This window comes from Humulus lupulus, chromosome 3 (genome assembly GCF_963169125.1).
Source record: "Humulus lupulus chromosome 3, drHumLupu1.1, whole genome shotgun sequence".
NCBI classification, from domain to species: domain Eukaryota; kingdom Viridiplantae; phylum Streptophyta; class Magnoliopsida; order Rosales; family Cannabaceae; genus Humulus; species Humulus lupulus.
In genome coordinates this window covers 267,893,415-267,917,817 of record NC_084795.1, presented here as the reverse complement: position 1 = coordinate 267,917,817, position 24,403 = coordinate 267,893,415, and the positions used below count along the sequence as shown (strand labels likewise).

At 34.5% G+C, this 24,403-nt stretch overlaps 1 protein-coding gene across 1 annotated transcript; it reads right to left on the bottom strand.

The window, feature by feature from the left end:
* Positions 1 to 1,724: 1,724 nt before the first annotated feature.
* On the bottom strand, positions 1,725 to 24,403 carry LOC133824111 (MAP3K epsilon protein kinase 1-like). Its single transcript, XM_062256976.1, has 24 exons — positions 24,137 to 24,403; positions 23,566 to 23,700; positions 22,737 to 22,757; positions 22,376 to 22,449; positions 22,196 to 22,286; positions 22,042 to 22,125; positions 21,072 to 21,173; positions 12,224 to 12,355; positions 11,902 to 11,973; positions 11,648 to 11,751; positions 10,120 to 10,234; positions 9,593 to 9,979; positions 8,523 to 8,855; positions 8,398 to 8,442; positions 7,976 to 8,155; positions 7,781 to 7,864; positions 7,253 to 7,344; positions 6,973 to 7,056; positions 5,307 to 6,166; positions 4,722 to 5,110; positions 4,501 to 4,635; positions 3,020 to 3,426; positions 2,478 to 2,592; positions 1,725 to 2,251 (listed from the first exon to the last, which is right to left on the bottom strand). Exons 1-24 carry the CDS (start codon positions 24,188 to 24,190, stop codon positions 2,075 to 2,077), a joined length of 4,272 nt encoding a protein of 1,423 aa, XP_062112960.1. The 5' UTR covers positions 24,191 to 24,403; the 3' UTR covers positions 1,725 to 2,074.

The following is a 24,403-nucleotide window of genomic DNA, read 5'->3' as shown; positions in this document are numbered from 1 at the left end:
CCAACGCCGCACCACTATCGTACCCCTATCGTACAGTCATCTTCAACCTAAAGTTATGAGAAAACACAAACACTATCGTACCCCTATCGACCCACTATCGTACCCTATTGTACCTCTCAAAAAACCCAAAAAAAAATTCAAAATTTTACGGTTTATCAGATTTCACACAGTCAAATTCAAACAATACATACTATAACATTTTGCAATGGAAAAGAAATTGAAAAAAACACATACCCTAGACATTTTTGCGTAATGGGGTGTCGGTTTTTCTTCGGGGTCTGAGTTTTTCTTCGTCTTCGGTGGTGGTTGGGGTTTGGGTGAGGCTTGGTCTCCGGTGGTCTGGGTTTTCCTTCGTCGGGTGGTGGGGGTTTTTCTAACCGTCGGGTGAGGGAGAGAGATGCGTCGGGTGAGGGTAGTTATGGGTTTCTCGATGGTTTTGTGGAAGTGAAGAGTTTTGGCAGAGAGAGGGAACGGGAAATGGCGGGGGAAAAGTTACGGTTTTTATTTATGTTTTTTATCACTTAAAACAACTAATATCGGGCAAGTATCGGGTACCATCGTGTACCATCATACTATTAGGTCCGCAGTAACTTAAAAACAATAATCGGGCATATATCGGACTATTATCGATCTATTATCGTACTTAAAGGGTGTATAGATTCAAAATAATAATCGGGCAACCGTCGGGTAGCCATCGAACCTTTATGACCATCGGGTAACCAAAACTATCGGGCAACCATCGGGTTGCCATCGGACCTTCATCCCTAACCTTGAAACTCAACAACTATCGTGCCCGAATCGGGCCTCTATCGGACACTATCGGGCATTTAGAAAAAAACTCAAGGAGCAAAAAAAAAACGCAGATTTTCACAGAACACGATTTTCACCCAAAAAACAGCAAAAAATACCAACAAACTACAGTTCCAACATCTAAACAGCATTCTAAATCATAAAAACAACTAACAACAACAAGAATCAAAGAAAATCACTTACCCATGTGTATCTTTCTTGCAAGATTTTAGAGAGGAAAGGTATGAGATTTTGTTATAAGAGGGGTATTTTTGGTATTAAATGAAAGATGAGCATTTGTATCATATGGTGGTTAACTTTGGTTCAAATTTTAATAATTAAGCTAATGTAAGCATGATTTATCAAATTTCCCTTACAAAATGGGTAAAAACTAAACATGCTATATAAAAAAAGTTTGATTAAATTTGTATATTCTCCTATAAATTTGAAATAAATAAACAATATTATATATAAAAAAAATAACATAAATATATTAAATGAAAAATTAATCCAAAACATTATTTATAATCTTTTAAAAAATATATATATAATATGATAACATTTTCAGCCTAAATAATATTTTTTTAAATAAAAATTAAAATTAAGTACTATATATTATTATAATAATATTTTATAAAATTTAAATTAATATTAATATAAATATTAAATATATAACCTTGTAGTCAATATTATTATCATACTAATATTTTATAATATTTAAATTCCTATTAATATAATTAGTAAAAAATTAAGATTATATATTATCATCTAATCATATGTTATATAGCATTTGAATTTATATTAATATAATTAATAAATATCTATTTTTAATTAGTTTTAAATATAGATTCCATCAGATATTTTGAATAGTCAAGGTAAACTTTTTTGTTTTCGTTATATACATACACTTTTTATATAAAAGAGATATAACACAATCAAGTCAAACCATATATAATGTCATTAAAAACTTTAATTGTCTATAAAAGTTGTTGGCCAATGGAGGTAAATAATAACCAAATCGAATAAAATAAAACAAAGAGAGGGGGAGATGGAGGAAACAAAACGTTGAATTGAAACAACAAACACAAGTCACTCAAGCACACGATACGATACGATAGCGCAACACCACCCAGATTCTTTTTCCCTTTCAATTTTTGGGGAAAACAAAAAGATAAATAAATAAAACGAAAAGGACTATAACTTCTTCTATACCCCAAAACGACACTTATATGTAACCTATGCAATCAAATGTACAATCAATCTAAAAGATCATTATACCCTGGATTTACAAGACGGTGTTAATATGAAGTGCTTTCAAAAGAGAAGTGGCCATTTGCTTCACCAAAACCTGGCCGCCAGAGCGCTGTCCGTCTCTGCGTTCTTCTATTAAATTCTGAAGCTTTTGGGGCAAATCATTCTCCACAATTAACTGCTTTGGTCTTGGGTGGTGCTCATAAACAGCCTGCATTCACAAATGAAATGAATCAACATAGTAACAATTACAATCCAAAGCAAATTCTCATCAGTTTTGACATTGTTTGTCAAGAAACTAATTCTCATCAGTTTTCACCTTTCCTATACTGATCAATCAATTTAAGTCAAAAGTTCAAATCACTTTTATTACAAGTTACTGATGCAAATATAATTCAAAAGCTTAAAGAAATAGACCAGTAAAAAAATAGTCATACCTTTATCAGTTTCAGAAGATTCAAACGAGGTATAGCATCCTGATGGTCTAACCTTGCAATGAGCAAGGGTGTCAAACCATTAACAGCTAATGTGGTATTGATACGAGATGATTTTCTGCAACCAAATAAAGATTGCCGTCACTTTAACGAGTTTAAATCATCAGAGGAGGGGCGGGCAGTAAACTATGAACAATCCAATCCCCTTGTGCAAACAAGAAGCAAAAGTGACAGCTCAATTTGTAAAGATAAAATAACTGTGCTTTATTCTAAATGCAGATAAAATCTTGATCATCAGCAAAAAGGGTTTCTCCAGAGACTCTTCAAACATCCCAAGACACAAATAGCCAGTAATCATAATCTAGAAGGGAATTAATAGACCATGCCATAGGTCAGTTTTCTAATTCCCAAAATCCTAATAGATTCAATTAACCTATATTGCATATACATGTAATCATGACTTTCAATGACAGAAATAAAGATGTACAAAAATGTGTAATCCAACTCTAAAGAATAATGGACAGGAAGGGCATTAAGTCACTTACGTGATAATTTTCAAGAATGGATCCAATATGTTGACAAAATGTTGTTCTGGACAGGACTGGAAAAACTTCACTAGCTTTTGAACTGCATCCTTCTTCAATAATGCTTGTTCCACTTTTCGATTGTCATTGTCTAGAGCTAAGCAAACAGCAATTGAATCCAATGCAGTCACAGACCAGAACTCATCCTCAAGGAGACTTAAATACACATCCAATCCACCATGGGCCCTTAACTGCTCCCTAGAATTACGGGATGCATGAGCCATGTCACATAATAGAGGCAAAGCATATCTTTTCAAGGGAGAATCAGACTCAATAAACTGCATCAAATGTGGAATTATTCCATTTTCAGCTGCCTGCTCCTGTCTCCTCTTGTTTATCTTACACAGGTTGAATAATGCATTGAGGACCTTCATTAAAAGAAGAAAAGAAAAGAAAAAAAGTTAAACAGTATATTGAAAGTGAAACCACTTCCAGAATATACATTAGAAAAGGGTGGGAAAAAGGAAAGGTGGAATTTGCAGTAAACCCATACAGAATGGAAACGAGACGTCAAATGAAAAGTTAAGACTCCAAATTTACAGCACTAACAAAAGGAAGATGAAACATTAAACACTACACATTTCTCCATATGTGTGTGTGTGTGTGCTTCTTCTGGATCTTCCGTGTTGTTTCTCTTTTCTAAACTAAAAAAATGCTATTTTGGGGAGATGAAAGACGTCCCATATACAAATATACATTTCTTTATCCTGGAAGGTGAGTAAACGTAGTGTCTCACAAATGCACAAATTAAAACAATTACAATCACATTTTTCTGGAGGGCAACAACAAAGGACAGGAAGACAAAATGTATTAGTACTCTATGTCATCATGGAACATCTGAGTGCCAACTAACTATATGATCATTTTATCTCTTCTTGATGGCATGCATATCACTATTATCAACTAAAAGCAATATAAAAAATACAAGACACCGACTGCTAAACCATGAGATGTAATAGCATGAATGAAAAATGTCCGTTCAGTATGATCAAGAACAATGCTCAATATATTATTTGTGATATCAACTACAATGACTGCAGCTAATAGAGTAAACCATATACTCAACTACTCGATATATTATTTGTAATATCAACTACTATGACTGCAGCTAATAGAGTAAACCATGAGATGTAATAGCATGAATGAAAACGGTCTGTCCAGTATGATCAAGAACAATACTCAATATATTATTTGTGATATCAATTACTATGACTGCAGCTAATAGAGTAAACCATATACTCAACTACTCAATATATTATTTGTGATATCAAACTACTATGACTGCAGCTAATAGAGTAAACCATGAGATGTAATAGCATGAATGAAAAAGGTCCAGTATGATCAAGAACAATACTCTATATTATTTGTGATATCAACTACTATTACTGCAGCTAATAGAGTAAACCATGTACTGTAAATGAAACATTGACAGGGATGACCACCTCATAATGTATTTGAGATACAAGAGATCCTTCTTTTAATTCAAGATTTGGAATCAAATACTTAATTGCATCTGCACGCTGAAGATTCTCTAAGCAGTTTGGATCAGTTGACAAATGGTTGATGCACTTTAATATCTGAAAAGTCAAATTTCCACTAGATTACAGACAGTTTAAAGCAATGTAATAGACATGCTGAACAAATAATGCACTTTGAAATGTACCTTTAAAAGAATTGGGGGCTCAACTCTATTGAACATCTGAAAGAGACGACTGAGCAAGCTTTGGCTGCACATGTAAGATTTTACTGTTGTATCTGCTTGGGCAAACTCAAGCAGAAGATCTGCAACCTTTTCTAGATAATCCCTAGCAACATCGGCATTTAATGTTGACACCATGTGGGAAAGTAATCCCGATGATGTTGCACTCCCCGGTCTAGCATTTAGAACACCTGAACCTGACAGTACACCAGATGCAGTCTGAGATGCAATTCCAGATGTTGATGCAGCACCTTCATTAGATGATATCGGTCCAATCTTTTTATTTACTGTTTTATAAGAAATTCGTGCAGTGGAATCAAAATTTCCACTTTCTCTTCCACGTTGAGAGACATCTGTAGAAAGTAAAATCAATTATAATGTATCATTACCCTTCACACAAACATATTGACACTTGGACAAGTGTAGACTAAAGAGCAGTCAAGATAGCTCTGTAACTATGCATGTATACAGGTGCAAAAACACCCCTGCAATCAACTATTAGTGTTGTTCATTTAAAACGATATATTTATTAGCTCAAAAGAAAGATACCTGCAAATTCGGCCATCAAAAAATCCAGTTCACCATTTGTCTTCTTCTCATGTGATGCATGTAAGAGAGGTAATATGCTTTCATGCCTTTCCAGTCCTGAGAAATGGCGTACATAATCAAGCTGACCAGAGAAATGTCGTGAAGGGGGTTCCTTATCCAGTAAGCTTAGCAGAGGCCGAACTTGCTCTGGCTGAGTAGCTCCTGTTGTGGCAAACCCATTTAATGCACCTTCTATCAACTTTGGAGGCCTATCTACAGATGTTGTATTTGCCATATTAGCGACTCTCTGTGATCTAAGCCCAACATCTGCTGCTCTTGAGGGATCAATCTTCCACCGGTCTAAATTTTCTCTCTCTTTATTAATCACCAAAGAAGATTCCTTAGTACCTAGATTTGATGCTTTTTCTGAAGATGTTTGCTCAGACAATTTTGAAGGAACTGATACATCTGCTGCTACATTGCTAGATTGTGGTCTACCGGTATCCATGTGAGGATATCGCATATCAGAGTGATTGCCATCTACCCTTTGAGAAAGTGAAACTGAAGCACGTGAAGCTTCTGATACTGTAGTAGAAACATGATGATCAGATGGAGAATATGGGGCCTCACTTTGAGAAAAAATGGGATGGCTGGCATCTAATTGACCAGATCGTGGCCGTTGAACTGGTCCCTCGAGCGGAAATCCACCCCCAGCAGAAATAGAAGCTAGACGAGTAGCCTCATTCAAACTATGAAGAGTGTTTATAAGCCTCAAAAGAATTCCATTCTTTGCAGCTATACGACAAAAATCATTTCTAGGTGTTGACCGCTGAAGCTTAAAAACCTGCCACATGCCGTCAATAGCTAGATGAACCATTTCCCTGTATGTGAAGATCCTAATGAGCAAATTTCATACTGAAACTATAACTAGACAAATAAGCACACCCGAGGGGGAGAGAAAAATGCATATTCAGCATCAAACAATGTACACATAAATGCACATAATAGAGTATTGGCTTCATTTATTATTATTTTTATTTTCTTAAAGAAAACTGCCTTCCATTGATAGCAAGTAATATACAAGAGGGTGGACAAAAACCACCAGTATTACAAACAGAAACGTTATACATACAAGAACAAAAGATTAGTATTGGCTTTATACGATATCACAATACAGGATGATTATATTGGCAAAATATGCAATCCCATACGCATTTTTCTTTTCCAAAGAAACAAAACTTGTATTAATGAGAACATAATACAGTGTAAATAAATATCACAGCAGGCGGCAGAAACAAAAATAACACCCTTAAATTCTTTTACATCAAATAACCAAATAGCAATCCCATATGTATGAATCCGGATTTTTTTTTTTTTGAAAAAATAAAACTAAAGCATTAACAAACTTTGCTCCTGTTCTGTTCTCACACCAGATTAAATCTATTAGTCACTGTTGTCAAACGGAATATATTCTTGTAATGTAGAGTTGCTTCTGTGATATTTCGTTTCAACAGATTGAGGCAAAACACATAAAGTTACCCATCATGAAATCCAACAACTAATCACCTTGCAGCATACAAGTATACGCTTATTTTGCATACATAACTCGTGATTTTATCCAAACTTCAAATTAAGCTCACAACTTCTCTCCAGCTTTGTATTAAATAGAAATAGAGAGAATGCAAACCTGTACTTTGCATAATCAGCCTCTAGGAATGCTACCAAAACAGGGATCCCACGACAAGCTATGAACATTTGCAATGTCAAAGAACTGCATTAACAAAACTCTATTAACCTTAAAATTATATTTTTCTATTAAAAAACACGAGTGCTACTCAAAAACAGAATTCCACAATAAGCTGTGAACATTCAAAATGTCAAAGAACTGCATCAGCGTAACTCTAATAGCCTTAAATAATATTTTTCTATTAAATACGAATGTGTTCATAAGCACGAGATATCTCTACCTTGACTGACAAAGCTGCTGCAAAAAATAAGCAGCCTCCATACGAACTTCCCGGGGTCGATCAGGTACAGCAAAGCCAATTACCACAGGGATCTGTCATGTAACTTGGTATAAGTTAGCTGCATCTCAAAAGTCTATCCCAATCCAAACAAATTTTAAGACAAGTAATTTGGTAAAACCTCTCAGAAAGAGGAAAATAGACAGATATAAGGGAAAAAAAACTGACATGCAATTACTCAAAAGCCAGAACATGAAATGGATATAGAACAAGAACCATCGCAATAATGTTTTTAATGACTTTCACCAATTAAGGACAACATGATATAATATTCCAAAACTATATTTCCCTAAAACAGTTCAAACTACTTTATGCTATGACACAATAGAAGAGAGAGCTTAAATTAAGTAATAACAAAAACGTTTAGTGAAGCCAATCTTCAACCAAGTGCATCACTTTCTCAATGATCCAAAGCCGTGCAGTTATCCTGACAAAATTTAAAATAAAAAACAATACAGAAGTAGTACCCACCAGACCAACAAGACAAGCATTTTCCTGGAAGTCAGTATTATCTTTGATGATCTGATTTATAATTTGAAGCACAGAACAAATAACCTGCAAAACCATAAGTAGACCACTGCATATTAGCTGTTTAAAAGTGAACTGAAAAGTTGGACTAGTTCTATAAGAAATGAAAAATTATCAGAGTAGGAAGAGAATACATACACGAGTTTTAGGGACCTCAAGCAATTCCATTAAAGGAAGCAAACCATGCTGGGTAACAAAAACAATTTTTTGCTCAGGGCGTTGACGAAAGATGGCAATAAGTTTCTGACAAGCAGACACGATCGCTTCTTCTGATTCTTCAGGTTTCAAAGACTGAACTAACCTGGTAAACTCAACAGCCTTCCAAACAAACAGATAATAAAGAAGTAATATTGAAAAATAAAATAAAAAAAGCCAAAATGTCTGTAAACAAAAATAGAAGAGACAACAATTGAATAGACATTTTTTGAATATTTTCTTTCTGTAAGCACTGCTTGAAAGTTCAATGACTTATTTTTTGCTAGACATTTTGTCACTTGAACAAAAAAAAAGTACAAATACAAAAATACAAAACAAAACAAAAAAATAAAACTACTGACTACCTGTAGAGGGAACAGATTTTCCCCTTGCAACTTTTCATCAAAAACCTGTAATTAAACAAAATTTTATCAGAGAAAGGATGAAGACAATCAAAATAAGCCTCAAGGAATTGAGTAATGTATCGTACCAAACCATCAATGTCAATCACGTCTTGATAACCTATGATATATCTTAATAAGTTACCACCACCACCACCATTTTCCTGCCCCATTTCACTCTCCATTTGTTTTCGATTTATATAATTATTCAGCTTTGTCGCCAGGTCAACTTTCCCAGAATCATTGACTGGGGAATTCCCTTGGTTTAGATGTGATGCAGATGCAGACGTTGAAGCCTCTGTTGTCCGGTCCTCTGGATGTCTATCCAATGGATGAAATAAATCATCCAACGAAGCATCTCCTGGAGTGTCACTAAATCTACTCAGCTCATTGCCTCCCGTGGCGACTGCCTTTTTAGCCACCTTAAAAAGTGATTATACAAATCCATTTATATATACAGTGATAGGAACATAGAAACACATATTATGTGTGTATTTCAGATAAAATAGAGGATGCTAGGTGCCACATTCTAAGCATTTGGAAACTTAATTCAGGTGCACATTACAACCACAATGAGACTTCATTGACCGTTTGGCAAAAGCAAATCAACAAAAAGTGATCTCAAAGTATTATGCAGCTAAGCTGTGCATAAATTGGAAAATTATGACTAAATCACTTGCAGTAGCAAGCTAGAGCCTAACACGCCAAAAACTCAACTGACTATAATAAAGTAATAACTAGGGTTTGAGGCTTAGAAGAAGGAATTTTGTAGAATATCATTTTAAAATGTGGATCTAAGATGTTGTAATGCCAATGTGTCTTCAAAGTACCTCATGAGTATTTATTTATTCCAACTCCCTCCCCCCTCCACACCCAATCATTCATGCATTGTTTAAAAGGTGATCAAATGATGTTTAAAATCAGTTCATCCCAAAAACATTTGAGGAACAAACGTGAAAAAGAAAAGAGAGGGAAAAGACAAACTATGAACAAGTAACTAAAAGGGAACAAAATGTTAGAATCGTATGACATTTAAAAAGAAAAAGGATAAAAAAATATGTTTTTTCCAACTATGTACTATGTAAGACTACAGGAGCATCAGCCAATAAAATCTCAAAAACGTCATTAGAAGAAACCAACCAAAATAGTGTAACTCTACCTTTTGAAGACCGTTATCCTGATTTCTTTGTCCAAAACCAGATGGTCTACTTGCAATGGATGAAAAACTTGGTTTCCCACCATTTTCCATCTTCAGAACAGGGGATCCTACATTACCATTGACCAAGACTTCATCACTAGAACTTGGTTGAGGTAGCTCAAGAAGCTCAGCTTGATCAGTGGTAGTCACCACCCTATTAGAAGATACACTGCCAAAACCGTTCTGTAGGGATGACTTGTCATGGATAGCTAAGGTTGGAACCTGATCTGATTGATCATCTTCCAGGTTCTCTGCCCTCTCATCAACAGAGTTTGAATGTGAAGCAGGAATTTGACCAGACTTCGTTATGTCCACAACCTCACTTGATGATAACTCATTCCTAGAGTCCTGCAATACAAAGGCTCAATGTTAATAGCCCTACAATCCAGTCACGCACATACAAAAAACAAATCAAACCTTGGTTCCAACTTCCAACAATAGAACAAAAAATATATACTATGGTTCATGGAGGGAGATGAAGGTCTCACAGCTTTAATTGCAGAAGCAGCTACTTCTACTTTCTCCACTGAAGGGCTTCCACCAAAGCTCTGATTATCTACATTGGAGATTTCAACATCTGCTGGGACATCTTCTTCTATGTTTCTGCAAAATAACTGGGTTACTTACAGAAAATTACCAACCAATACCAGACACAATGGCAAAGAAATCCCCAGTGCTTCAAGAAAACATGTGAAATATCTAATGGCAAGTGCACCATGTTAGCAAAAGAGATCCCTCGTGTCACTATAGATATATTTATTTTAATAAGCAACCGAGCTAAATTTATTAAGTAATGTCTATAATAAAGATACAAAGGAGATTGGTTCAGGCATCACCCCTAAACCAAACTCAGGCTAAAGCAAAAATTGAATATTATTTTAGATGAAACCTAAAATAATTTATTACTAAACCCAAGATGATTAACTCAATAGTCACACATGTAGTTTGCTCTCACAAAATTCCTCCTGGGCACATACATAGCAATTGTTATAGTTTGCTAGTCTCAAAATATTATAGTTTACATAGCAATTGCTAATCAAAATATTGGATGAGAAACTTATGCTAAGTCTTTCGCTAGATGTTATGGGAGCATATTGTTCGGCAGTTATGTCTACTTTTGCTAAGAGATCTACATTTTACAATGTCTTGGGTCTATGTTAGAGGTTTTAGCAAGTTTGTCATCCAGATTTTCAAGAGTGTCCCTAATCTATGTTCGTCTTTTCATAGATTAGATGAGCATGCTCTTAGGATGGAAAGACAACTAGTTTAGTTAGAAGATATACCTCATTTTCTTTGAGATAATTAGACTTTCTAAGTTGTATGATATTATGTTATTTATCAATAAAGTTATCATTGCTCAAAGAAAAAAAAAATTGTGTATATATATATTACTATAAACAATGAGGATAATATGAATGTAAAATCACAGTATCAAATTTTGTATAAAAGAAACATCAAGGCATTATCTATATTTAACACAATTACACCAATCTCCACCCACATTTGAAAATAGAAAACCCTTTGCAATCAACATTTAAGGAGTCAAATCCACCACCATTTTCTAACCAAAGAGACTCCACAACTTCTCTCCCGCGGTCAGATTTACTACATACACCTATATCAATCTGAAATATTTACAATCAACAGGCCTAAGCCACCCTTACATTTTTCACAAGAAACATACTTATTATTTTTAGTATGAAAAAATACTTCAGTTTAAGTGGATTGATATCATCTATAAGCTAGAAGAGTAATTATACAAATGAATCTCATCCTCTTAAAAGATCAGAAAACAGCACTCATAATTCCATAAAGTCAGCAACATCATGCAACCAAATAGCAACACAAAATCTAATTTTATGACCTATTTAATAAGGACTTTCTTATATATATAAAAAAAATTATAATTCCAGCCATATTGTCCATAATGATAAAAAAAAGCTATGACAGGTTGCAGGGCTACAAAATGATAAAAAGCGCAAGGGTCCATTCCATAAAACAAACCTCACAGTTTACCTTAGTGAGGTAGTCTGTCGGATTGGAGACGGCAAAACACGCCTACCATTTAGTACCCATGGGTGAGAAAGCAGTGTCTTCGCATCAGGCCTTTGTCTAGCATCCTGAGAAGAGCATCTAAATGTCACATATTGCAGAGAAGAAAAGTACTCAACTAGATGACATTTCTTTTGATTCCAACTGAACCTTACAAATATAATTTTTTTTAATATCAACTAAGTTTAAGATGTGATGTATTGATAGTTCAATCTCACCTTCTTAAAGCATTGTCGCAAAAAATCGGTTATGTCAAGAGACAAGCTATCAGGTATTGGAGGATGCTCATCCTGAAAGAAAAGTAAAAGGAAAGAATGAAAGGTGAAAGAAAAAAATGTCTCGAACATACTATGTAAAAAGCAAGAAAAATCATATTGACGGTATTTTTATAAAACTAAAAAATCCAAAACAGAAACGTGCTCATGCATACAACATCAGCATTCAACATGGAAAACAAAACACCATCAAGAGCATTATACACAGTTGTGCCTTTAGCAAATACATATATAGTAATAGTAAGAAAAAGACAGATTCTCACACCTGAACAATGCGAAATAAAGCTGGCATGGGTTGTAGATCATAGTAAGGAGGCACACATGTAAGAAGTTCAATCACAGTGCAGCCTACACTCCAAATGTCAGAAGCAGCACAGACCCCTGACATTTCAATGACCTGAAACATTGATCATTTATACATCATACATATGAGGGCTCTATTGAACAAGAGAAGAAAAAAGAAAAAAAAAACAGTATCAGTATTTTTTTAAAAAACAAATAAAATAATAAGCAACAAATTTTGCTAATAATCAAAAGATGTAGGACAAACATGATATGCATAACACTAAAATGCAAACTGAAGGACAAAACTGTGATCATTTGTTTAGGATAATCAAACAAAAACAAAGAACAAAAACAAAAACTTAAACACAATGTTTCAAAGCTCTCCATGCACGCTTTATCAAAGCAAAATATTCAACTGCATTAATCAAACTTTAACGTTCTATAGGATGATATACCTGTTTATAATATTTACCCCAAATATTAAAAAGCAAAAAAATGTAACCAATAAACGTAATTTCACTAGCAACCAAATCAAACCAGATAAGCCAAATACCTTACTACATGAAAAACAGAGAGAAGTGTTTTTAATTCTCTGAAATATTTTACTGAAAAGAAAGTCTATATTTTATTTAGAAGACCTGGCAGAATCCCTGTAAATCAGGGATTTGAACAACTACAGAAAAAGGTAAAAATTGTAACCGATATAAATAAGCTGCTCTAAAAGTCTAAAAGAAAAAGACCATAAAAAGATTTTTTTTTTTTTTTTTTTGAAAAAGAGAGGACATGTACATGAGTGGTCTGCTCCCAATATATTAAGAGCCTCACTTTTGGCGGAGGAATACCATGATTACAAGAGCAAAACAGCCCAAAACTATGACAATTGAAAAACCCAAAAGCAATAACAACCACACTGAACCAAGACACAACAAAACAATACAGAATTAAGTTCCAGTCTCTAAGAAAGCAAGAGAAAGGAACCTCTTTGAAACCCTTAACTTCGTTTAACCACAAAGCAACCCAAAGCCTAATCTTATCCCACAAACCATCTATATCACTACTCTGTTCCTCAAAAAAATTTATATTCCTCTCTAGCCAAACACCCCAGAAAACTGCAGCGACTGCGGTTGTCCAAATAATTTTACCTTCCTTGCTTCTATTGACATAAAATAGCAATAATTCTGCGCAAGAGTGAGGTATCACCCAACTCAGCCTAAACTCATCAAGGAGTCTATACCACAAGTTTAAAAAAAACTCACAATGAAGGAAAAGGTAACTGACATTTTTACTAGCCTTCCGGCACAACATGTACCAGCCCGGAGAGATGGACATAAACAGTTTCCTCTTTTGAAGCACTTCATGCACATTAAGCCTCCCCCACAACAATAAGCACAAAACCATTCTGACTTTTGGTGGGACATGAGCCCTCCAAAGTGTTTTCGACCAAATAGGTGAAGGAAAAGCATCATCCTCTCTAAGGGCATTAAAGGCCGATTTACCAGAAAATATCCCTGAGGGAATCCTCTTTCCAAATCCTGCAATCCTCGAGCACTTGGCAGAGGTGGCGTGTGTCCAAAATATTTAAGAGACTAACCAAATTTGTTAGTTCTCTATCTCTAAGATTTCTACGCAAGTGTAGATTCCAATTCACTAGAGTTGTGTATTCTACCACAAATGGGATGTACAATGCTGCCTTTTATCACATATCCTAGCTAGCCATGGAAAGACCTCACTTAAAGGTTGCTCACCAACCCAACTGTCCTCCCAGAACCGAATACGACTACCACTACCTACCTTGAATGAAACAAGTTGCAAAAAGTCCTTGTACAAAAGGCCTATACCCTTCCACGGACTTCTAAGTGTTCCTCTAGAGCTCTTATCAGTATCCCACCCATTGAAATGCATCCCATACTTACTTTTGATCACCCTACACCAAAGAGAACCTTGTTCAAGGGGAAATCTCCCCAGCCATTTCATCAGAAGTGAATAGATTCTCAACCGCAAACTACCGATACCCAAACCACCTTTATTCTTCGAACGACAAACTAATTCCCAGGAGATTAGGTGATCTCCCTTCCCCAACTCTCCTCCCTCCCAAAGAAATTTCCTAATGGTTCTCTCCAAAATCTCTATCACATGACTGGGCATTCTAAACAGAGACAAGTAGTAAATGGGCAGGGACGATAACACTAAGTTAATTAACGTTAACCTTCCCCCTCTAGACAAGGAAGCATTCTTCCATCCTTCCAGTCGCTTAGACACCTTTCTAAGCACAGATTCCCAACAACGGATCTTCCTTGGATTATCTCCAAGTGGCAAACCCAAATAAGTCAGCGGCCAATCTCCCACAACACAACCCAAATAATCAGCTTCAGAATGCAGCCAATCCTCCTCCGCATTAATACCCAACAAGTTGCTTTTATTCAGATTAATTTTGAGGCCCGAAAAGACTGCAAAGGCCTTCAGAATCTAGATGAACCTATTCATAAATTGAGCATTTGCTTCAAAAAAAGACAACGTATCGTATGCAAACTGCAAATGTGACTTCTACTTTATCCTTTCCCACCACAAAACCATGTAACAAATTTGCGCTTCTAGCTTTGCTCACCAATCTCCCCAAAACATCCACCACTCAAGTAAAAAGAAATGGAGATAGAGGGTCGCCTTGTCCTAACCCCCTTGACCCTACAATCTTGCCTCTTGGTTAACCATTGATAAAAATAGAGAATAAGACCGATTTAAGGCAGTCCACAATCCAAATCCTCCATATTCTGCCAAAAAATTTCTTTTCAAGAATGAAATCTAAGAACTTCCATTCAACAAAATCGTAGGCTTTCTCAAAATCTACTTTAAAAATCACTCCAACACTCCCCCTCAGGTTGGAGAATAAATATTGATCATCCCAGCTTGTATGTTAGATCTTCAAAGCTGTCTTAACAGCACATTAAATATAACATCTGCTACTTGTTGCTTCAAAGGTACACAAGTTATACAAAATAATCTATCTTCAATCTTCTCTTTAATTAAATTTCTATCCACCTCTACATGTTTAATTTATTATAATAAACAGCATTGTGAGCCATACTTGTTGTCGCTTTATTGTCACAAAAATATAACTTCATAGAATGAGTACTGGATATTCTCAATTCTCCTAAAAGTCTTTTTGGCCAAATAATTTCACAAGTTCCTTGTGCAAGCGCCCTCAACTCTGATTCTTGCTTTTCCAATTCCAAGTAACAAAACTGCCCCATACTACCGTACTGTAATAAAACTACTCTTGATTGTTATTTCATTGAAATAATTACACCTATTTATACACAAAATTAGGAACTATACAAATACCTTGTTCTCTCACATAATCGGACTGCCCCACCATCGTTGGTCAAAGTGACCATGAATACCTTGTGCTCTGTTTTGAAACTCCAATAACAATTAAAGAAGTTACTAGAATTATCAAGAACGGAATCATTTTTACGTCCAATTCCAGTGGGGAAATGGATATTTTGCTTCACATAACCAGTGGGGTTATGTGAAAAACTCGTACTTTCTCTCATTATTTTCTCTCATTAAAAGATATTTTACTACTTTTAAGCTTACAAGTTAATCAAGAAATGAGTGTGTTAGAGTGTTTTATAGCTATTTTAATTATGTTTATGCTCATTTGTTAGTTTGAGTTCCTTAAAGAGAAATATTGAAAATATCTTAATAATGTCGATTTTTCTTTTAAGGTGGTTGGGAGCTAAAATAAAATTTTGGGAAGATTATTGAGAAGTTAATTGGAAGGAGGAATTTTGCAATGACACAACAAATTCGCAGCATTGCACTTTGGCAAGATTGATTTGGAAACCCACGTTCAAAGCGCTACACTTAAGTTATTGGACTTATTCTCTTTTTGAGTAAATAGCTTATGTCCACCGAGTGTTAAATAAGAAAATTTGGGCTTTAAATATTATGGACTCTTATTTAGCTAAATGACAAAAAAAAATTAAAGAATTAAAGGGAGAAGCCCACGTGGGAGCCATGAAAAGAAAAAGGGAAACAACCCTAATGAAGATATATGAATCTTTTCATGGAAGCTGGTTGTTGGGGGGGGGATATTTTTGTGAAGCAGCCACCATTGGAAAGAGACCACGAATGAAGAAGAACAAGAAGAAAAAAAGGAAAGAAAAAGAAGAAAATTCCAAGAGGAGGAAAAGGGAAGAGAACCTATTGGGGACACCTATTTGGGCTTAATTTTCTAATCCCTATTTTAGTATTTAATTTCTTTTCTTGTATTTCCCATGATAATATTTGGTTTTATTATGGATAATTTTCAGATTTTATTCATGAGCTAATTTCTTAGCAGTTAGAATTGTTGATGAATTTTATTAGGTGAATTGGGTATTTTGTTGCAAGGGTGTTATTTGTGAATCAATATTCTATTCATTCAAGTATTTTATGTTTATTACTACTTGCTTTTGTTTGGCCATCATTTGTGAGTAATTAATTGAGTTAATTCTTTAATACCGAAGGGGTTAGGATTAATAGACACAAGACTTGAATGGTACAAGATTGCTTTCTTTAAATTGTGATTTGTGATAGTATAGAAATATATTATTGCCTTGCAAAACTAAATAGAATTGGTGATTGATTTGAATTCTTTTATTTAGATTGGCATAGACATATGTTTGGTTCAATTAAAGGATTAAAACCATAGTGACTTCGACAGAAGCCTATGAACTTATTTGGAATTCTTGGTTAATAAAACCCATTTTGTTATAGCATACCTGCAACATTATTACCATATTGCATATTAGAAGGATTCAATAATTCTAGTTCATCTTCATTGTCTTGCTCTCTTGTTCAGTTGCTTATTTTGTTTACTTTCTTATTTATTTTTAGTTTAATCAAATCATTATCATTCGCTTTATTCCAATTTGTTAAGTGTTGATTTTACACAATTTATTGCTAACACAGTCCCTGTAGAGACAATACTCACTTATCACTTTATTACTTGTTTACCAATTGTGCACACTTGCACGTTTATATTGCTAATTAATTCCACAACATTTATATACATTCCCAACAACTTGGTGTTACAGCATCAAAGAGGTGCGTGCACGATTTATTGAATATACTCTTAGCATGATATTCATCCAATAGGCTTCACGAAAGAATGGGTGTTGTTTAAATCGATTTTGAAAGAGCTTATGATTCTATGAATTGGAACTTCTTGGAGTTCGTATTGAAAAAAGAAAGTCTTTGGGGAAAAATGGAGGAAGTAGATGAGAGGATGTCTCACGACAGTGTCTTATTCGGTTTTAATCGACTATCAGCTAAAAAAAATTAAATGAACAAGAGATTGAGGCAAGGTGATCCACTGTCTCCTTTTTCTCTTCACTTTAGTGGTGGGTGTACAAAAGAATGGTAGATAAGGTTAAATATTAGACTTCAAGATAACGTGAGAGAAGGTAAAGATAAAGGCTAAAGATTAGGCTTCAAGATAAGGAGAGAGAAGGAACAGATCACCACATTGCAGTTCGTAGAAGACACATTCTTTATTAAAGCTAACAATCAAAATGTCATTCAATTGTTGAGATTATTAAAAGCTACTTGAGCATTATCAAGGCTGAGAATAAACTTTTTTAGACCTTAATGTAGATGAGACATGGTTGATTTAGATAGCTAATGAGACATAGGATCTTGACCAATGAAATATCTGGGCATACCATTGGATTATTTCAAGTTTTGGGGAACGATGGTGGTTCAGGTTTCCAAGAGACTTAATAGTTGGAAATGTGATATCTATCTGGATAAGGAAGGTTAACTCTCATTCAGTCAATTTTCTCCTCTTTACCTATTTATTATATCTCAATTTACAAAGTACCAATAATGAATTTGGCATGGAATGGGTTATATCTTCTTCTTTTTTAAAAAGAGACAGAGGTCAAATATCTTAGACTGAACTTCTCCCAAATTTATTAGGGAGCCTCGCTTGTGGAGGAGGAAAACTGTGCTAACGAAAGATTAATACAATAAAAAGCTCCTATAGCAAATAAAACTTTCATTACATAGAATAAAATTAAACATCGAAAATCCTAAGCCAAATGTTTAGTATCTTGCAGCAAGATACAGCCCCACTCTTTGCTGAGATCTTGGAAGGAAAGGTCAACAAGGCCTTTGGTATCTTGCCCCACTCTCTGCTGAGATCTTGGAAGGAAAGGTCAACAAAGCCTTTGGTTTTATAAACCCACGATGCAACCCAAAATTTGACCTTCTCCCACAAGTCCTTTGGTTATATCTTCTCATTGCATACATGTTTTATCTATGTAAATAAAAGGTACCATGGCTATATGGTGGGCCTTGTGGCTGGAAAGAAATAAGAGAATTTTTTACGATAAAGAAGAACCTGGGGAGATGCTACAGAAGAAGATCAGGACCTAGGTGGTTGTTCAAAGTGAAAGAGTTCAAAGATATATTTTTTCCAGACCTTGTAAGGAATTGGCATTGTAACTTTGTTTTTGTAATTTTTCTCTTTTCACAAAAACTGCCTATCTCTGAATGGAGAGTCTGGCAGTTTTCTGTTGTATTTGTGTTATAAAAAAAAAATCTCTGTTTTCCTGTTTTTGTCATTTTGGGGTAGTGCATTTCTGTACTCTAATCTACTCCTTGTATTATTTTCTTTTTATTAATAAAACAAGTAGTCTTGTTTTGTTTAAAAAAAAAAACTCAATCAATAAGGTGATAGAAAAAAAAATAATGAAGAAGTTTCTTTGGAAAGGAGATTTGGGAGGGAAGGAACAATTAGTCTCTCGGGAAAATGTTTGCAAATCAAAGTTGAAAGGAAGACTCAATATTGGTATGATTAGAGTAAGAAACAAGGCAATACTTATGAAATAGATATGGTGGTTCCCAATGAAAAAGAAGAGCTCGTGGTATAAAATTATCGAAAGTATAAGCTTGAGGAAAATGGTTAGTATACTGACTCAGAGAATGAATAACTTCAAGATGTCCTTGGAGAAGTATTGCTTCTCTTTATGAGGAGAAATTACAGATGGTAAAATTCAAGGTTGGCTACGAAGAAAAATAGATTTTGGGAAGATGTTTGGTCAGGAGAAACATCACTTCAAGAAGACTTTCCCCAATCTAGCAAGGCTATCTGGAAAGGCGAGTGATTGCATTTCTGAATTTTGTGTAGAAGAAGATTAGGTCTATAGCTAGAATTTTCACTTCATTAGACCACTGAATGACCGTGAAGCACCAAACCTCATTGATCTAATCCATACCCTTGAGATCCAGAAGGTTTGTTCGGTGTTAGAAGATGGAAGGCTATTGTTAAGAAATTCCTCCAATAAGTCTGCATTTATATGTTAGTAGGAGTTAGTTATAATCATTATCCTCAATAAACAACTTTGGTTTGGAAAAGCCTATTGTCATCTAAGTTTAAAGTATTTGCTGGGTTAATATGCCTTGAGAGTCCTAATGTTCATGAAACCATGCAAATCAGAAACCTTTTTTCACCATCTTTCCAAGTTGGTGTGTTCTCTTATATTAAAAGTGGGGAGAATACAGATCATCTTGTCTTGTGTTGCACGTTAAGACTGGTACAGAGTTCTCGAGGAATTTGATCTGTTGCAGTGCATCCCAGGTAAATGTAGCAGTTTGTTAAATTTTCATTTTCTAGGAAATAAAACAAAAAAGATTTTATTGATGACCAGGGTGGTGGCTATGTTAGAATGTGGAAAGTGGTGCATGGTAAGAAGCATGAGGTTCCATCTCAAAACCAATTGGTGATGAGTGGAGTAACTCATACTCTTATAAATGGTATGATGATCCCACATACTTTCCATGTGGGATTCTATTCTCTAACAGGCTACCTGGTGAGCTCTATGGTTAGAAAGAAACAGAAGAATATTAGAAGGCATTGAAAGGGGATGCAGAGAGTTTATGGGACAGAATTAGACATTGGATGGCTATTTGGTTGTTTAATGTTAAGAATTTTTTTTTTTTTTTTTTGAAAAAGAGTCAGAGGTCAAATGTCTTAGACTGACCTCCACACATATGGCTGAGGAAAACCGTAGTTACAAAAGGCAATTATAAAGGCCCTAAGAAACATAATCCTTTCAATACATAAAATAGTACAAATAACCATCAATTTCCTAAGCCAAGTACTTAGAATCTTGGAGCAAAATACAGATATACAATTCTCTGTTTTCTGCAGGGAATGGTACTACTTTATGTAATTTTATTTTTGCTTCTATGTTGTTTTTTTGGGGTTTTTTTTTCCACTGTTTGCTTGTAATTTTATTCATTAATACAAGCAGAGTTTTTGTTTCAAAAAAAAAAAAAAAAGATATTCATCCGTGGTATCTGTTTTTTCATTCCTTTTGAGGTGAGAATATTATTAATGCCATTAAAAGTAGTACAAAGTGGACAAGCTTGTGAAAAAGATTACAGAGCCTAAATCTAAAAATAACTCTACACAGACTGATATAAATTGAACACTGCACACTGTTCTAAATCATAAATTTCATCATGCAGACTGATCTAAATAATAATAAAAATAAAAATTCCTACAGATTGATATAAAAAAATGATTTTATTTTAAACTGCTATACAAAACCTCTAAAATCATGTTCCTTTACTTAAAATACTGCATACCTGGACTAGGATATCGCTACAAAATCTAGTTGATTATGAAATTTGCAGTGATATTAGCTAAAGTAACCTAATTTTCATAATTTAGGTCATATTGATCCAGTTTTGATCTGATAAATAACAACAGTAATTAATAGGAACAAACATGAAACATCTACAAAAGCAAAGTTGAAATTCAGTATATAGTCAAGTACCTCTGGGGCCATCCAATACGGTGTACCAACAACAGAATGTGTGTTAACATCAGCCTCAGTTAATTTTGTTGCAACACCAAAATCAGCAAGTTTCACAAGACCCTGCAAGGATAGAATAGATCACTGGAAACTATACTAGAATGCACAAAAAAAAAAAAAATTGAAAGACCACACCCAATATATAATTGTGGATCAAGCATTGGAAACTGGACAAGAAAATTTGCAATGAAGCACAATAAAATTTGAACAGGCAACAAAAATAATGAAGAGTGTAAGCATATTTATGACATGCACTAAATATACGGCTATTTGCAGCAGAAAACCCCAACCTAACTATAATAATAATGTTGCTGACAGTAACAAAGAGTGGATATCATATAAGAATAGACATTAGGTTGTATGGTTGCATAAAGTGAATGAGTTTAATGAATTCATTTCTCTATTTTTCTCAGAGATTGGAGTTCTTTTGTATCTCTCAGTACATAATGTCCTTTATTTATTTATTTTTTGAGATTTTGCTTTACAGTGGCTCTTTTCATCCACTTTTATTTATATATATATATATATATATACATATATTTATCATTCCTACAATGCGAAAAAACATAAAGCTATACACTATTTCCTGAAATTTTCAATCACTCTAACCAACACATTGACTTCAAAAATTTCTCTAGGTATCACTACCAAACCATATTTTAGACTATGAGTGGCGTCATAATGTTCGAACTAGAGATAGAAAATAAATAAAATATTTATAAAAATATATGTATCACACCATTCAAACATCAATGCATAAAGACTAACAATTAAGAGATATGATAACCATAATGAAATCAATGCACCATGGTACACTTTACGTGAAAGATTCTTAAAATTGCTATTAAGTTGATAACTTCGACATAGTGAATAAACATCCAAAAGGAATGAAACTATGTATAAATATATACAAACACACATATAAATCTACCTCTTTAGTTGTTAATATATTAGCACCCTTGATGTCCCGATGAATTACACCCTGTTCGTGTAGATATACCAAGCCTTCCAAAACCTACATCATAATGATATAATTTAGAAAAGGAGGGGGAAATATAAATCAAACTGCAAGGACTTTGACAAACCTGTGAAATGTAAACCGCAACCAGTGATTCTGGAAAGGGTCCAAATTTATTTGGCTTGATAATGTTTGCTAGTGAGCCATTTTCCACGTATCTACAAATTTTAACCGGAGTAAATAATAGGACTTTCCAAAATAAAAGTCACACAATTAAATATCATACACAAGTTTTACATCCACTTACTCAAGAATTATGTGGAGGTGACTCTTAGTCTTTAAGGATCCAAGATATTTCACAATATTTTTGTGGTTCAAATTCTGCAAGAGAGAATAAGGTTCAAGGTAGACAAAAACTATCAGTCTCTGACCATTCACCTTCTTCCAAGGGTGCTAGTTGTAGGATTCAACTCAAGTGAAAGAACATAACAATGAAGTGATAGCTATCCATGGTGTTTAACTAAAATGGAAGTCCTCAGTTTATATCTCAAAAGTTTCATTGCTATGCTGCAGGTTTTGGCATGCATCAACCAATCTTTCTTATTTGTGAGTTCAAAACTGCATAATTAATACATGCTACTTGAGTCATACAAGCAAGATAACAGTACCTTCAGTAAATCTATCTCTTGCTGTAAAGTTACGTGGAAAGGATCCATGGGAAAGCCATCAAAGAGAAAAGAGACTAAGTTAGTAGTCATGCATAGATACTAAAAAATAAACAGTTTATGAAATACTGAAAATAATGAAATGTCAATCATATCTGTATTTGTAAGGACGAAAAGGAAGCAGTTTTTTTAATAGACACCAAACTAGTTCTTCCATTAACACTCGTTTGGTAGTTAAACATTAGAAGAATAACAACTTTTGTATTCCATTTTTAGATTGAAAAATTAACATTACAGGAATCGCAGTTTCTGGCCCTTTCTAGATCACAAAATAAGAGGCCAAATAAAAATTATGTAGAGGCCTACAGTTGTTTACCAATCAATATCAATATCTTCTTCATTTCGATGTAGTAGAAAACTGCCAAAAGGGTGATCAACATTTGGGGCTCCAAAGCAAAACCAACTTGCCGTAGGTTTTAGCTTTCAGCTTTATTTTTTATTATTTGCAATACACGTGGGTAGGAGTACTTCGGAATCAAGTCCTCGTGAAACCTTTAATGCTTAATAATGTTTCAAGCTTTTCAATTTACTAACTTAAAACTAATTTCCATAAAAAAATTATGGATGTTTACAAAAACATGAGGAAAACCTCAGTCACAAAAACACTTAACCAGTTAACCCCAGAACTTAAAAGCAACCGCATAGCCTTGATAATTTTTTAGAGGTAACCAAACATATGAGACTTCTAAATTTCACCATCTCTCTTCCAATTAGCGCAATAGATAGATATAAGTAAAATAATTCAGTAACACACAGGGTGCTCTGATCTAACCATGATAATGTTGAGATCCTCCTGGGCAATATTCTCCAAAGAAACTTGTTTAATTGCAACAAAGTCTCCGTTCTCCAAATCCAGACCCTTATATACTCGACCATATGCTCCTTTTCCAATCTCATCTCCAAGCATCTAACAAAGATTACATAATCCAATAAGGAAATTCAGTTACTAAAATAAAAATAAAAAATCTTTTCACGCATAGAACAGTAAACATTGCAGAAACTTTTTGGTTGTTTCGCAAAAATTAATAAATCAGCAAAAAAAAAAGTAAGCATTATTATGATGATTCAATTTACAAAATGGGTCCTAAATTCTCATTATTTCACCAATTCAAGTTCACTACTATCCACATTCTCATTTTCACTTCTTCAAAATACATTGCAGGCCAAGAAAGTTCACTGAATTTCAAAATTGAACATCACTATTGGAAGAACAAACAACTAGAAAACAATTACAGAGACGTTTAACTAAAACAACAACAAAAAAACAATTACAGAGACGTTTAACTAAAACAACAAAAAAACCCTAAAACGCTACGGTAGCAAGAAACATTCTCAATTCTTACGTATTTGTTGTCGAGGGTCTTGGACTTGTGAGCAGACGGCGTTTGCCGAGACATCTCGGCTGATTTTGACTACTACGCTGTCAGAAAACGAAAAATTGGCTCATTTGCAGAGATTGAAGAAGACGAAAAGGCGTGAGTTAGGGTTTCGATCGGGGAAATAGCCACGGCAAAGGTCCCGGCTCCGGCGCAGGGAGAGCAGAGAAGAGGGAGAGAGATGTGATCAGATTGTCCAGTTGAAGTGAGGGAGAAAAAGACCAAATGTGCAGC